This window comes from Oncorhynchus mykiss, chromosome 4, assembly GCF_057628025.1.
Source record: "Oncorhynchus mykiss isolate SJ-2025 chromosome 4, ASM5762802v1, whole genome shotgun sequence".
NCBI classification, from domain to species: Eukaryota; Metazoa; Chordata; class Actinopteri; order Salmoniformes; family Salmonidae; genus Oncorhynchus; species Oncorhynchus mykiss.
The window spans coordinates 64,944,209-64,958,132 of NC_143025.1; the positions used below are offsets into that span (position 1 = coordinate 64,944,209).

Genomic DNA, 13,924 nt, shown 5'->3' on the forward strand with positions numbered 1-13,924 from the left:
AGGGGCTCAAGCAGTTTGGCCTGACTTCCAGCACTTCATTCAAAGGCTGCATGCGCAACCTGAAGATAACCAAGGCATCCAAGGTGTTGGAGGTTCAATTCAACAAGGGCCTGGAGTTCAAGGGGGTTCAACCCCTCACTTGCCCAGCCAATGCAGCCTAAACACGGACTACCAAAGCCTGTCACTGCCTGAAGCACAGCAGCAGCACCAAAACACATGGAAACACAATTTACCGGACTGTAACCTCTCCCTCATGCTAAATCAGATGGCCAACCAGCTTTATACCCAGAGTTTGGATAGCTTTTTTAGAGTGTGAAGTATCTCGACCCCCTCCAAAGTGAGTGGAACCTGTAGGATGACATAGTATACAACCATGATTCATTTAGAGAACTATGGATCACCTTCTGTTCTCCTGTATGGCTTAAGCCCCCTGTCTGTCTAAACTACATGGTGATTTAGCATACCGTATGCATGGTGTGGTGGGAATTTGTACTGTTTAACAACAGGCAGCATTTTCAAATATATGCTTTGAAGGCATTCAAATCATTTTCTCGTCTTTTATTACAATGTCAAACCATGACTTTTAACTTACACTCGGGATCTTGAGGATTGCCACATGTTGTCATCTGATTCATTTCCCATAGATTCATTTAGCAACATTTCTGCCTCAGTCTGCCGCTCTGCCTAACCTTCTAGAAACAGAGGAACACTTACTATCAATCTGGTACACACACACATTTTATTATCATTTATTTTACAGTAGGCTATGTCTATTATCTTTGCAGCCAACAGTGAACTGGACTCAAATGGGAAGAATTGTGAAAATAAAATGCTAAGCAACAGATATGTTTGCAATTTGATGTGGAAGTGCATTTAAATATAATGTTTTTATAATACCATGATGTATAAATGCTTAAAGGGATAGTTTGCCCAAATGACAAAATGATATATTGGTGTCCTTACACTATAAGCAGTCTATGGACAAGGTATGACAGCAATCCATGCCTTGGTTTAGTTTCCCTGGCACTGTTTCCAAATATAACGTTTGTGTATTTGTGGCGCAAATCACATTCAAGTCATGGTACCGATATTAGCATTTTTTGTGCATCATGTTCAAATCATCTTTGAGTGACTTTGTTGAGCTTCACATTCAATTTTAGATAATATTGGATGATTTGGACATGAGCGAAAAATTCTAATATCTGTACCATGACTTGAATGGGATTTGTGCCACAAATGCTAAAACGTTAGCAATTGGAAACCAAAACCAAATCATACCTTGTACACAGACTGCTTTCAAGGTAAAGAAACCAATGGGTCATTTTGTCATTTGGTTGAACTTGTCCCTTCAATTCAGCTCTACGAATGTCTTCTGTGCGCTTACAATTTGACCTTTTCCAGACTTTTGTTCTTATGAGGAACATTGGGAATTTACGATTTTTAGAAGGCTGTTACACAATCATGAAATATTTAGCTTCAGTGTCAGCACCACAGTGAATATGAGATACGGGAAAACACATGCTTTCTTCACCCTCCCAGTCCATTAGGACTTTCAGGTTTAAGGAAGTGAGATTACTGAGAGGCAGTGTACCATTAATGCCATGTAGAAGTAGAACTGGTTCATCCATAGTGTGGCCTTTGCTGCATCAATCGTCATGAGGAGGCCTCTGTTCAGACTGACCCAGAAGAGAGTGCTGCCCCTGTGGCAGAGAGAGAGCAGAACCACCCTGGCCCCTGGTGCTCTACGGCAACTCCACTCCTGCTCAGCACTGGTTTACCGAAAGCACGGACATCACTATGACACAGTCAGGTAAGGGATCATATGATGTTGCCATACTTGTGTGTCGATTGGAAGACATCTGCGAGGGAATTTGAGATGCTCACTGTGAAATGAAAAGAGTTTTGCTCAAAACAGATCATTAAAAGGCACTTGTTTCAAAACTCTAAGCACATTTTCAATTGACTAAGTGCAGTACAAGACACAAAATCACAGTCACTTTTTCACCAAACCTAATCAGTATTTCATCTAGAAATACATGTTTCACATTGCAATGCTGACATTACTTTCAATATGATTGTCTTCTCATTTGTTAAAATACATTTTACTATTACTTAATCCTTAACTTAATTACTTATGTTTTTTTCTACTACAGATTAAGAACTACATAATGAAAATGTACATTTGTAAAGTATATCATATAGCATAATATATACTGTAATGTACTATTATAATGACTATTGTAATTTTAATTGATGTACTCTGCTATACAATTGAAAACAGCAGTAACTACGCATTTGGTCAAATTTAGTTAAGACTGAAATCAGGCTCTGTGTCATTTTTATCTTGTGACCATTTATTTTATATTATTCATTTTTGTATGTTTTTTTTTCTTGTGACAAAAAGTGTCCTGGTTCAATTATGTTCCGTTTCAAAGAAAATGGAGAGTCAAATTTGCAGTAACTACAAAATCCTACAAAAACCAAGGCAAATAGCATTAAATAAAAACAATTAAAAAGACATGTACTGCACCTTGTACCACTGTGTTTTGACTGCAGTTACTGCAGTTTGCCTAGGTTTTCTATCGGACTCCAAGTTCAGGCATTCCTGATTATGACATATCTTCACACACAGATTGAGACAGCCAAGACAGTTGGATGAACACGTTTAGATTTTAGTGCAGTTTCCCTTTGCATTACCCATATAGTTGTTTAAGGTTGTAGTGGTATTGTTAGAGAGGATAAAGATAAAGGTTTTTGTTCGGGCTCCAGGCAGGTATTAACCCTGCCGAAAGGAAAAGAGTAGGATAGATAGAGACCCACTACCAGACGCACACACATCTATCTGCAGAAGAGACTGAGTGTAGCCTGCAGTGTTGCCAACTCCTCAGTAAGGCAAAGTAGCTATTGGCTGTCCTAAAAGTCACTAGAAGTCGCTAAATGACGTCATCGCCTAATTTGCATAATTGGCCATGTGCATGTAATTGTGATGGACGCTGTAGGAGAGAGGAATAACATTGTGGGAGAGACAAAAAGTGAGTAAAAAAAACACCCTAAATATGTTTAGAACTACAAATGAGCAAGCTGCAGAGAGTGGCACACACAGTGAATAAGAACCAGATATTTGAGGCTTTACTCCTCCTCCTCCATCACTTTATGGACCCCATTGTTAATCCCCGTCATAACAGAGGCATTGTCAGTCCCTATCCCCAGGAGTTTCTCTTTTTTAAGACAACACTTCTCGAGGAAAGCCACAACAGCACGGGCTATAGATTTGGCATCTCCTCCCTTCAACTCAACAAGCCCCAGAAATGTTGATACAATTGTCTGCTTGGTGTCACTAAAGTACCTTATCACAACCCCCAGGTACTTAGAAACACTTACATCCGTGGACTCATCGAGGAGGAAGCTGAAACGCTGCTCACCCACATCTGCGACCAACTTTTTCAGAAAGTATGGTGCTAGAACAGCATTAATCATTTCTGTGCACTTTGTCCTGTGCATTTTGAAGTGGGTAGCAGCAGTGGAGTCTGAGAAAGCAGCTCTACATGCTTCTCCAATGTGATCACATGACAGCATGGAACAGTGTTCAGCGATAGCGCCTTTTTTGCAGAGTCAATTGTTTTAACCATAAATGGCAGCTTGTTTTGGGTGGAACAGTTATAAGGCTTTGCCTTTTGAGTATGTTTTTGAGTTGTCATGCCTTTTTACATCACTAAGTTTGGTGTAGAAATCAGCCTTACAATACAGGCAGTATGCCCGTGTATCATCTCCAATAAACGTGTTCAGCCAGCCTTTGAATTCAGGGTTTGATTCCCACTCCTTTCTGTATTTTTTAGTGTACAGTTTAGACTGAGACATGATGAGCTAGCCAGCTAGATGTTTAGCTTATGTCACAGAGATGCAGTGGACAAGGTGAGTAAGTGACTGAGGCTGTGTGAGTCAAATGCAGTGATACATTTTTGTGCAGGGATTTTTTTTGAAAAATAACATTTTACATTTACATCCCGCCCTGAATGTAAGCCAGGGCGGGATCAGCCGGTGGCGGCTTCCCGCATGCGTGATTCATTTGCAGTCTGGCCACGGAGGGGTGAACATCTCCTGCTCTGACTGCAGCTGGTAGGGACTGCTGCGCGAGTGCTTTGGGACGTGGGTGGGGCCCCTCCTTGTTGAGAAGAGTAAGAACGATACGTGCTTTCACTTCAGAGTCTCTAAAAGTCTCAAATAAACACCAGAAAAAAAATAGATTTGTCGCTAGTCGATTTGAAAAAAATGTGTCGCTAGAGGGTTTTGAATACTCGCTAAATATAGCGACAAAGTCGCTAAGTTGGCAACACTGCCTGTTTGCCAGTAAAACAATCAATAATACCGTATACAATTTTAATGGCAGAGCAATTTAACTGCAACTTCATAGAAGCAATTGACAAGAACCCAGTCATCAACATCAAATTATTTGTAATGATCTGTATTACCTCCCAGGGGAGGAGTGCAGGAGATATGAATGGATGTGTGGGGTGGGGGGTTCATAGACCAAACTAAGGCCTTAAAATGTCAAAAAATAATATTCTCGGCGAAATGTAAATAGTCCCACACAAAATCAATACAGTTCAAACAACAATAAACAATAACTCTCACGGAAACTCTCTTAACTAAAACGTCACACCAAATACAACTGGCAGGGGACTAATAGTCGCTCAACACTAAACACCAAAGGGAGCGCCCTAACAAAAAAAGACAGTCTGCTGCAGAGTAAAGTACTGGAGCGATAGAGGGGAAATGAGAGTAAGAGAGAGAGGGGGTGTTCTTTGCAGTTGACTTCAGGCTTGAAGTTGCACTGTCTGTCCGTCTGATACACCTGACGGTTTGTTTTTCAAAGCTTCGCAACAATGTTGCTACTACGCCATGCGAACAATGACAGGAGTGGTCCCAAAATATTACAACCACGACGTAGAGCGGTAACACCTGCGGAGCGACTTTACAACTAAGCAAGCTGAAAATAAACAAGACTTCTGCAAAGTTGCACACACTGTCAAACTGCGCGCCAACCGAGCGCTTTGCACAGAGAGCCGGAGGAGCTATCTTTATTTCCTCCTTCCTTACTGCTGATGCGCTCTTAAAGTGGCAGCACGGTGAAGGCTCCGTGCAGGATTTCGCCAGGTCAAATAACTCCTCCCCCTCAAATAACCTCTCCCTCAATGTCAACAAAACGAAGGAGCTGATCGTGGACTTCAGGAGACAGCAGAGGGAGCACACACACCCCCCCCCCCCACATCCCACATCAACGGGGCCGCAGTGGAGAGGGTGAAAAGCTTCAAGTTCCTCTGCGTGCACATCACTGACAACCTGAAATGGTTTCTCTATACAGACAATAGCGCTTCTTCAACCTCAGGGGGATGAAGATATGTGGCTTGGCCCCCAAGACCCTCACAAACTTCTACAGATGCACCATTGAGAGCATCCTGTTGGGCTGTATCACCTCCTGGTACGGCAACTGCACCGTCCACAACTGCAGGGCTCTCTAGATGATGGTGCGGTCAGCCCAACACATTACCAGGGGCACACTGCCTGCCCTCCAGGACATCTACAGCACCCAGTGTCACAGAAAGGACAAGAAGATCATCAAGGACCTCAGCCACCCGAGCCACGGCCTGTTCACCCGCTTCCATCTGAAAGGCAGAGACAGTATATGTACATTAAAGCTGGGACCGAGAGACTGAAAAACAGCTTCTATCTCCAGTTAAATAGTCACCACCAGCTGGCCTCTGCCCAGTACCATGCCCTGAACTTTAATCACTGTTACTAGCCGGCTACATCCCGGTACTCAACCCTGCACCTTAGAGACTGCTGCCCTATGTACATAGTCATTGAACACTGGTCACTTTAATAATGTTTACATACTGTTTTACCCACTTCATATGTACACTGGGTGGACAAAACTTCAGGAAACACTTTCCATGACATAGACTGACCAGGTGAATCCATGTGAAAGCCCTTATCGATGTCAGCTGTTAAATCCACTTCAATCAATCAATCAAATGTATTTATAAAGCTTTTTACATCAACAGATTGTCACAAAGGTCGTGTACAGAACCCAGCCTAAAACCCCAAAGAGCAAGCAATGCAAATGTAGAAGCACGGTGGCTAGGAAAAACCTAAAGAGAACCCGGTTCTGAGGGGTGGCCTGTCCTCTTCTGGCTGTGCCGGGTAGAGATTATAAGAGTACATGGCCATTAATGCCAGATCGTTCATCAAGATGTTCAAACGGTCATAGAACTAGCATGGTCAAATAATAATCACAGTGGTTATAGAGGGTGCAACAGGCCAGCACTTCAGGAGTCAATATCAGTTGGCTTTTCATAGCCAAGCATTCAGAGGTCGAGACAGCAGGTGTGGTAGAGAGAGCGGGAGAGAAAGGGTCAAAACAGCAGGCCCGGGATAGGGTAGCACATCTGGTGAAAAGGACAGGGTTCCATAACCGCAGGCAGAACAGTAGAAACTGGATCAGCCGCACGACAAGGTGGACTGGGGATGGGAACAGCCAGGAGTCATCAGGCCAGGTAGTCCTGAGGCATGGTCCTAGGGCTCAGGTCCTCCGGGAGGAGGAGGAGGAGGAGGGAGGGAGAGAGGGAGAGAGAGAGAGATGGGCGATTTAGAGGGCTATTACTTAAGATCATACAGGACACCAGATAATACAGGAGAAAAACACCAGATAGGACAGAATGACCGTAGCCCTCAGGCACATAGACTATTGCAACATAGATGCTGGAGACTGAGATAGGGGGGTCGGGAGACACTGTGGCCCTGTCTGAAGACACCCCTGGATAGGGCCAACCAGGCAGGATATAACCCCACTCACTTTGTCAAAGCGTATCCCCCACAACACCAGAGGGATATGAACAGACCACAAACTTACTACCCTGAGACAAGGCAGAGAAGATCTCCCCTACCACACGAGCCCGAGGGGGCACAAGACCGGACAGGAAGATAACATCAGTGACTCAACCCACTCAAGTCGAGTTTGCCTTGCCAAAAGTTTTTTTCCCCCAGGTGCATAAACAGTGAGAATATTTACTGTGATGTCGATGAGAGCCTATGGCCAAATGTTCAAGACCGGCATGATGAAAACTAGTGCCATGCTAAAAGTTACATTAATTTAATTAATTCAATTTATTTCATTTGATTACAGTACACCTATTTTGTAATTATATCGGAACAATATATATATTTTTTCCCATCAATGATTGTGAAATGATCACACCTTCAATGATCACACCTTCAATGATCACACCTTCAATGATCACACCTTCAATGATCACACCTTTGATCAGACATGGGCTAGAAAGAGAGGATATTTTGAGGACTAAAGCAAGTGCATTTCCTAATGTGAAAACAGTGTAATGTACTGTAACTTAGAGTGCTGTAGCAAATTACATTCACAGGGCTATTTTGAAACACGTGTCTTGCATTTTTCCTCGTTGGATTAACTGGGCGTTAAAACAATTAAATTGAGAAGATGTCATTATGTTGTGTTTTGGGTGATTTAAATCAATGTTTCACAGTATACTGGATCAATGAGGGCACAATAAAAAGGATTTGCAATATAAGACTTGCTGCGTTACAAGTGTTACCAGTTTGTAGTTTTGTACTAAGAGTTTTGAAAATTCACCACATACGTGTGAAAATAGCCCCAAAGCGAATTGAAAAATATATAAAAAAGATTGTCAAAGACATTATGGCCATGTGCTGTTTCTCCAGTTTTAAGTCTTTATCATTGCTGTAGTTTCCTCAATATGAATAAAGAAACACCTAAACATCAATGTGGATGGCAATTTGTAGTTTACGTGATTGTGTTATTGTCCGTGTAATAGAATGGAGGAGATGTCCTTGCCAGCCCTGGGTCAACACAGTGTCAGACTGAGGATGTTGGCAGCACCAGTGAATCCAGCTGATATTAACATGCTACAAGGTAACATTCATACTGCATGAATCAATCATACATGATAGATAATCAGTTAATAGAGACTGTATCTTTAAGAGATTTGGTAACACTTCATAATAAGACTAAAGCATGTAGAGGTGGTTGAACAGGGCTAGGGTTACATTAGGCTTATGTCCACATCCCAGTTCAACCCTAACCCCAGCCTCAGCCACAACCCTAACCCCAGCCTCAGCCACAACCCTAACCCCAGCCTCAGCCTCAGCCACAACCCTAACCCCAGCCTCAGCCACAACCCTAACCCCAGCCTCAACCACAACCCTAAACCTAGCTTCATGTCCATGTCAAGGTTCAACCCTAAACCCAGCCTCAGCCACATCCCTAATCCCAGCCTCAACCACAACACTAACTCCAGCCTCAACCACAACCCTAACCCCAGCCTCAACCACATCCCTAATCCCAGCCTCAACCACAACCCTAACCCCAGCCTCAACCACAACCCTAAACCTAGCTTCATGTCCATGTCAAGGTTCAACCCTAAACCCAGCCTCAGCCACATCCCTAATCCCAGCCTCAACCACAACACTAACTCCAGCCTCAACCACAACCCTAACCCCAGCCTCAACCACATCCCTAATCCCAGCCTCAACCACAACCCTAACCCCAGCCTCAACCACATCCCTAATCCCAGCCTCAACCACAACACTAACTCCAGCCTCAACCACAACCCTAACCCCAGCCTCAACCACATCCCTAATCCCAGCCTCAACCACAACCCTAATCCCAGCCTCAACCACAACACTAACTCCAGCCTCAACCACAACCCTAACCCCAGCCTCAACCACATCCCTAATCCCAGCCTCAACCACAACACTAACTCCAGCCTCAACCACAACCCTAACCCCAGCCTCAACCACATCCCTAATCCCAGCCTCAACCACAACCCTAATCCCAGCCTCAACCACAACACTAACTCCAGCCTCAACCACAACCCTAACCCCAGCCTCAACCACATCCCTAATCCCAGCCTCAACCACAACCCTAACCCCAGCCTCAACCACATCCCTAATCCCAGCCTCAACCACAACACTAACTCCAGCCTCAACCACATCCCTAACCCCAGCCTCAACCACATCCCTAACCCCAGCCTCAACCACAACCCTAACCCCAGTCTCAACCACAATCCTAATCCCAGCCTCAACCACATCCCCAACCCCAGCCTCAACCACAACCCTAGCCCTAGCTTCATGTCAACATTCCAGTTCATCCTTAACCCCAGCCTCAACCACAACCCTAACCCCAGCCTCAACCACCCTAATTTTGGCATAACCTTGGTTTATCCTGCTTATTATCCTACTTTTCCTTTTGCACCCATAAGGTGCTGGAGCCTGGCGCCGGTTACCTCGTGTTACCATAGATTCTCTCTAGACATTCAGTTCGCCTCCCACTGCTGTTGCCTAGGGATCGGGTTTTCAAGACTACACAGGGTATAAAACAGTTATTTGCATTGTTATCCACAGGCACATACCCAATCCTTCCAGTGTTTCCTGCTGTGGGTGGGAATGAGGGAGTGGGGGAGGTGGTGGAGGTTGGTCGGAAGGTCACCTCTTTGAGACCAGGAGACTGGGCCATACCGTGGGATGCTGGCTTTGGTGAGAAAATAGTACATCAGTACTACAGTACATTCCTCTTCTGTCTGTAAAACCACAGTGATGGGAGGGCCATGTGGATACCTTCCATTTTACCCTGACCAGACCTAGTGATATGAAATGATTGAGACTAGAGTCTCAAACTACTTGTTGTATTTGTGTTGTGTGACATGACATCATCATTGTGAGACAGCGTTTGGGTGGGGTTCTGTTTAAAGGTACATGGAGGACAGAGGCAGTGTGTGAGGCTGATGACCTTCTCCAGGTCCCCAAGGACATCCCTCTGCTGGGGGCTGCTACCATCGGGGTGAACCCCTGCACTGCCTACAGGATGCTGCAGGACTTTGTTACACTCAAACCAGGTAGACAACAGTAGTTCGATAAACATTATTTATTTGGGACACCCTGTCTTTTTGGTCTATTCTTGTTGCCTGTACAAGCTACTGTTACTCAAGTGGGAAACTTTGTATGAAATGGTGCTTCATAAGCAGTAAACAAGTATTAATTCATGAATAAATAATTACTTAATTCAATCATTTATTCATTGTCTGCAGGGGCCACTGTGATGCAGAATGGATCCAACAGTGCAGTGGGTCAGGCTGTCATTCAAATAGCTGCTGTCTTGGGGGTGAAGACCATCAACATCATCAGAGACAGGTGGGGACTCTGTCTAGTATCGACCCAGACCATAACAATAGTGTTCGTATTTTAATTCAATGAGTACATTTTTCATGTTTTCTCTCAGACCCAATCGACAAGAGTTGGAGGAGGAACTAAAATCGATGGGAGCTGATTTTGTTATCACTGAAGAAGAGCTGCAATGTCTAGGTTTGGATAACGTAATTCAGGTAAGAGAATAGATACACCATCAAATGTATGATGAGATTAGAGGTATTGGCTTCTTTCCAACAGTCAACTGTAGACTACACTAATGTATTGCCATTTTAGGAGCTCCCAAAGCCCATCCTGGGTTTGAACTGTGTGGGAGGCCGGAGTGGTGGACTTGTCCTCTCTAGTCTTTGGTAGGTTTCTAGCCAAAATCTTTACTGCAACATGGTCTGCATAAATAATGTAATCCATCATGTTAATTTAGGCTTTGAAAGGACTGATTCTCTGTGAAAGCTAATCCCTCTTTTTGAATGCCCTCACAGTGATGGGGCAACTTTAGTGACATATGGTGGGATGGCCAAAAAGCCTCTCCAGATTCCAGCTGTGAGTTCATTTTTGTTGTTCAACGTAAATCGCAAATGATTCTCAAATTGCACTGTAAATTGCACCATATATAACCTTGCTGACAGCACATCCTTGACATTTCTGTTTTCTTTGGCTCCCGAAAAAAGAAATCTCTAATTTTTAAGAATATAACATTACAAGGATTCTGGATGACGCAGTGGAAAAGAAACAATAGTAAAGGTAAACTTGCTGCACAAAGCTCACTCACTTTAACCTTCGAGTGAACACTTGATCCAACTTTCAAAGACTGAACCATGTCTCCATATGGAAAATAATAATGAAAAACAAATAAGAATCTTGAAAAATTAATACAAAAATCTAATAATTAATGTAATTACATAGGATCTGGTAATATTTTGTATATTTGTCCTTATATGTCACGGTGTATTTGTATGTGTTGACTTACAGTATATTCCTTATATGACATACACAATTGAATACACGATTGTGACATATTTGAGGCAGAATATATGAATTATGTCAGTCATCTATGAATCTTATAATAAAAGTGTGTATGTTCTGACAATGTAACCTCGACAAAATAAATGATTTCCATATAGGTTTCACATTGTTTTTACAGTGCCTTGCGAAAGTATTCGGCCCCCTTGAACTTTGCGACCTTTTGCCACATTTCAGGCTTCAAACATAAAGATATAAAACTGTATTTTTTTGTGAAGAATCAACAACAAGTGGGACACAATCATGAAGTGGAACGACATTTATTGGATATTTCAAGCTTTTTTAACAAATCAAAAACTGAAAAATTGGGCGTGCAAAATTATTCAGCCCCCTTAAGTTAATACTTTGTAGCGCCACCTTTTGCTGCGATTACAGCTGTAAGTCGCTTGGGGTATGTCTCTATCAGTTTTGCACATCGAGAGACTGAAATTTTTTCCCATTCCTCCTTGCAAAACAGCTCGAGCTCAGTGAGGTTGGATGGAGAGCATTTGTGAACAGCAGTTTTCAGTTCTTTCCACAGATTCTCGATTGGATTCAGGTCTGGACTTTGACTTGGCCATTCTAACACCTGGATATGTTTATTTTTGAACCATTCCATTGTAGATTTTGCTTTATGTTTTGGATCATTGTCTTGTTGGAAGACAAATCTCCGTCCCAGTCTCAGGTCTTTTGCAGACTCCATCAGGTTTTCTTCCAGAATGGTCCTGTATTTGGCTCCATCCATCTTCCCATCAATTTTAACCATCTTCCCTCTCCCTGCTGAAGAAAAGCAGGCCCAAACCATGATGCTGCCACCAGCATGTTTGACAGTGGGGATGGTGTGTTCAGTGTGATGAGCTGTGTTGCTTTTACGCCAAACATAACGTTTTGCATTGTTGCCAAAAAGTTCAATTTTGGTTTCATCTGACCAGAGCACCTTCTTCCACATGTTTGGTGTGTCTCCCAGGTGGCTTGTGGCAAGCTTTAAACGACACTTTTTATGGATATCTTTAAGAAATGGCTTTCTTCTTGCCACTCTTCCATAAAGGCCAGATTTGTGCAATATACGACTGATTGTTGTCCTATGGACAGAGTCTCCCACCTCAGCTGTAGATCTCTGCAGTTCATCCAGAGTGATCATGGGCCTCTTGGCTGCATCTCTGATCAGTCTTCTCCTTGTATGAGCTGAAAGTTTAGAGGGACGTCCAGGTCTTGGTAGATTTGCAGTGGTCTGATACTCCTTCCATTTCAATATTATCGCTTGCACAGTGCTCCTTGGGAAGTTTAAAGCTTGGGAAATCTTTTTGTATCCAAATCCGGCTTTAAACTACTTCACAACAGTATCTCGGACCTGCCTGGTGTGTTCCTTGTTCTTCATGATGCTCTCTGCGCTTTTAACGGACCTCTGAGACTATCACAGTGCAGGTGCATTTATACGGAGACTTGATTACACACAGGTGGATTGTATTTATCATCATTAGTCATTTAGGTCAACATTGGATCATTCAGAGATCCTCACTGAACTTCTGGAGAGAGTTTGCTGCACTGAAAGTAAAGGGGCTGAATAATTTTGCACGCCCAATTTTTCAGTTTTTGATTTGTTAAAAAAGTTTGAAATATCTAATAAATGTCGTTCCACTTCATGATTGTGTCCCACTTGTTGTTGATTCTTCACAAAAAAATACAGTTTTATATCTTTATGTTTGAAGCCTGAAATGTGGCAAAAGGTCGCAAAGTTCAAGGGGGCCGAATACTTTCGCAAGGCACTGTATAAGTCAAAAACATGAGCATTACTATACATTTTCAGGTTTGAGTTTATGGTTAAGGCTGGGCAGCACCACCTACTGGACAGTTGATTTATATACAGCTATGCCTTTGGTCTTCCATTCAGGGTTTTAACCAAACCCAGCCTAGCTTTGATATTTGTCGCTAGCTAGGTTTCCATCCAATTTTCAACAGATTTTCATGCGAACATTTAAAAATCTCTATAAAACAATATGCGCATTTTCGCACCAGAGCTGTTTCCATCAAACTGACTTTTTTGTGTGGATAAAATGCTGTGCGTGATGACGTAGTGCACATAAAAATCACTTTTGCTGTTAAATTCCCATGTACCAAATTAAAAATACAATTAAATGGGTTTCGCATCGTTTTTTCAACTTAACTGATGTTTTTGTCACAAAAGCTGTTGCGTTATATAGTAAATAGGCCCACTCCGGTCTTGGTACATGCGCTCTAGCCAACAGCTTGCAGATACAGTCCGGGTAGGTTACCTACATTGAGAATATTATGGATACGAGCGATATTATTTGTATTTGTAAAACGGTAGTCAAGCACCGATCATCATGTCACCAGAATAAGACCCCCGATATTAATTGGAAATGAGCATCAAGCTCATGATTTATTTAATCTGATCCTAATAAACAATGCTTTCCCTAGTCGTAGTGGGAGGTCCACAGACATATCCTCACAACATATCCTCGCGTGGCTTCAAGTTTAAATCGATATGATGGTTATTATATCAATATAGGCGTTTCCACCGCCATTTTTCGCATAATTAATTTGACAAACACAAAAAGATCCCATCATGTCGAACGAGCAAATTATCGGCATTATAAAATTGTACCGGCATTTCATGTTTCCATCAGCCCGGTCGTGACTTTTTTCATGT

General features: G+C 42.8%; 2 protein-coding genes and 1 long non-coding RNA gene across 19 annotated transcripts in view; 2 read left to right on the plus strand and 1 right to left on the minus strand.

The window, feature by feature from the left end:
- Positions 1–855, plus strand: part of lama2 (laminin, alpha 2) — a 142,257-nt gene extending 141,402 nt beyond the window's left edge. For all 14 annotated transcript variants that reach the window (XM_090232607.1, XM_090232609.1, XM_036975728.2 and 11 more), the window contains one exon: positions 1–855. In XM_090232607.1, the coding sequence (XP_090088733.1) occupies positions 1–161 (161 nt within the window). In that variant the 3' untranslated portion in view covers positions 162–855.
- LOC149984108 (uncharacterized) lies at positions 525–2,894 on the minus strand. The gene is made up of 2 exons (XR_016495376.1): positions 2,531–2,894; positions 525–1,883 (listed from the first exon to the last, which is right to left on the minus strand). It is a non-coding gene; the product is annotated as an uncharacterized LOC149984108 (long non-coding RNA).
- LOC110522173 (enoyl-[acyl-carrier-protein] reductase, mitochondrial) overlaps positions 987–13,924 on the plus strand; it is a 13,980-nt gene continuing 1,042 nt past the window's right edge. Inside the window, exons 1-9 of one of the 4 annotated variants that reach the window (XM_036975732.2) lie at positions 987–1,810; positions 7,866–7,963; positions 9,454–9,585; positions 9,801–9,944; positions 10,137–10,239; positions 10,328–10,430; positions 10,531–10,604; positions 10,734–10,794; positions 10,923–10,995. In XM_036975732.2, coding sequence (XP_036831627.2) covers positions 1,656–1,810; positions 7,866–7,963; positions 9,454–9,585; positions 9,801–9,944; positions 10,137–10,239; positions 10,328–10,430; positions 10,531–10,604; positions 10,734–10,794; positions 10,923–10,995 — 943 coding nt within the window. In that variant the 5' untranslated portion in view covers positions 987–1,655. The remainder of the gene's footprint in view (positions 1,811–7,865; positions 7,964–9,453; positions 9,586–9,800; positions 9,945–10,136; positions 10,240–10,327; positions 10,431–10,530; positions 10,605–10,733; positions 10,795–10,922; positions 10,996–13,924) is intronic. The other 3 variants (XM_021600334.3, XM_090232625.1, XM_090232624.1) reach the window with 3 other exon arrangements.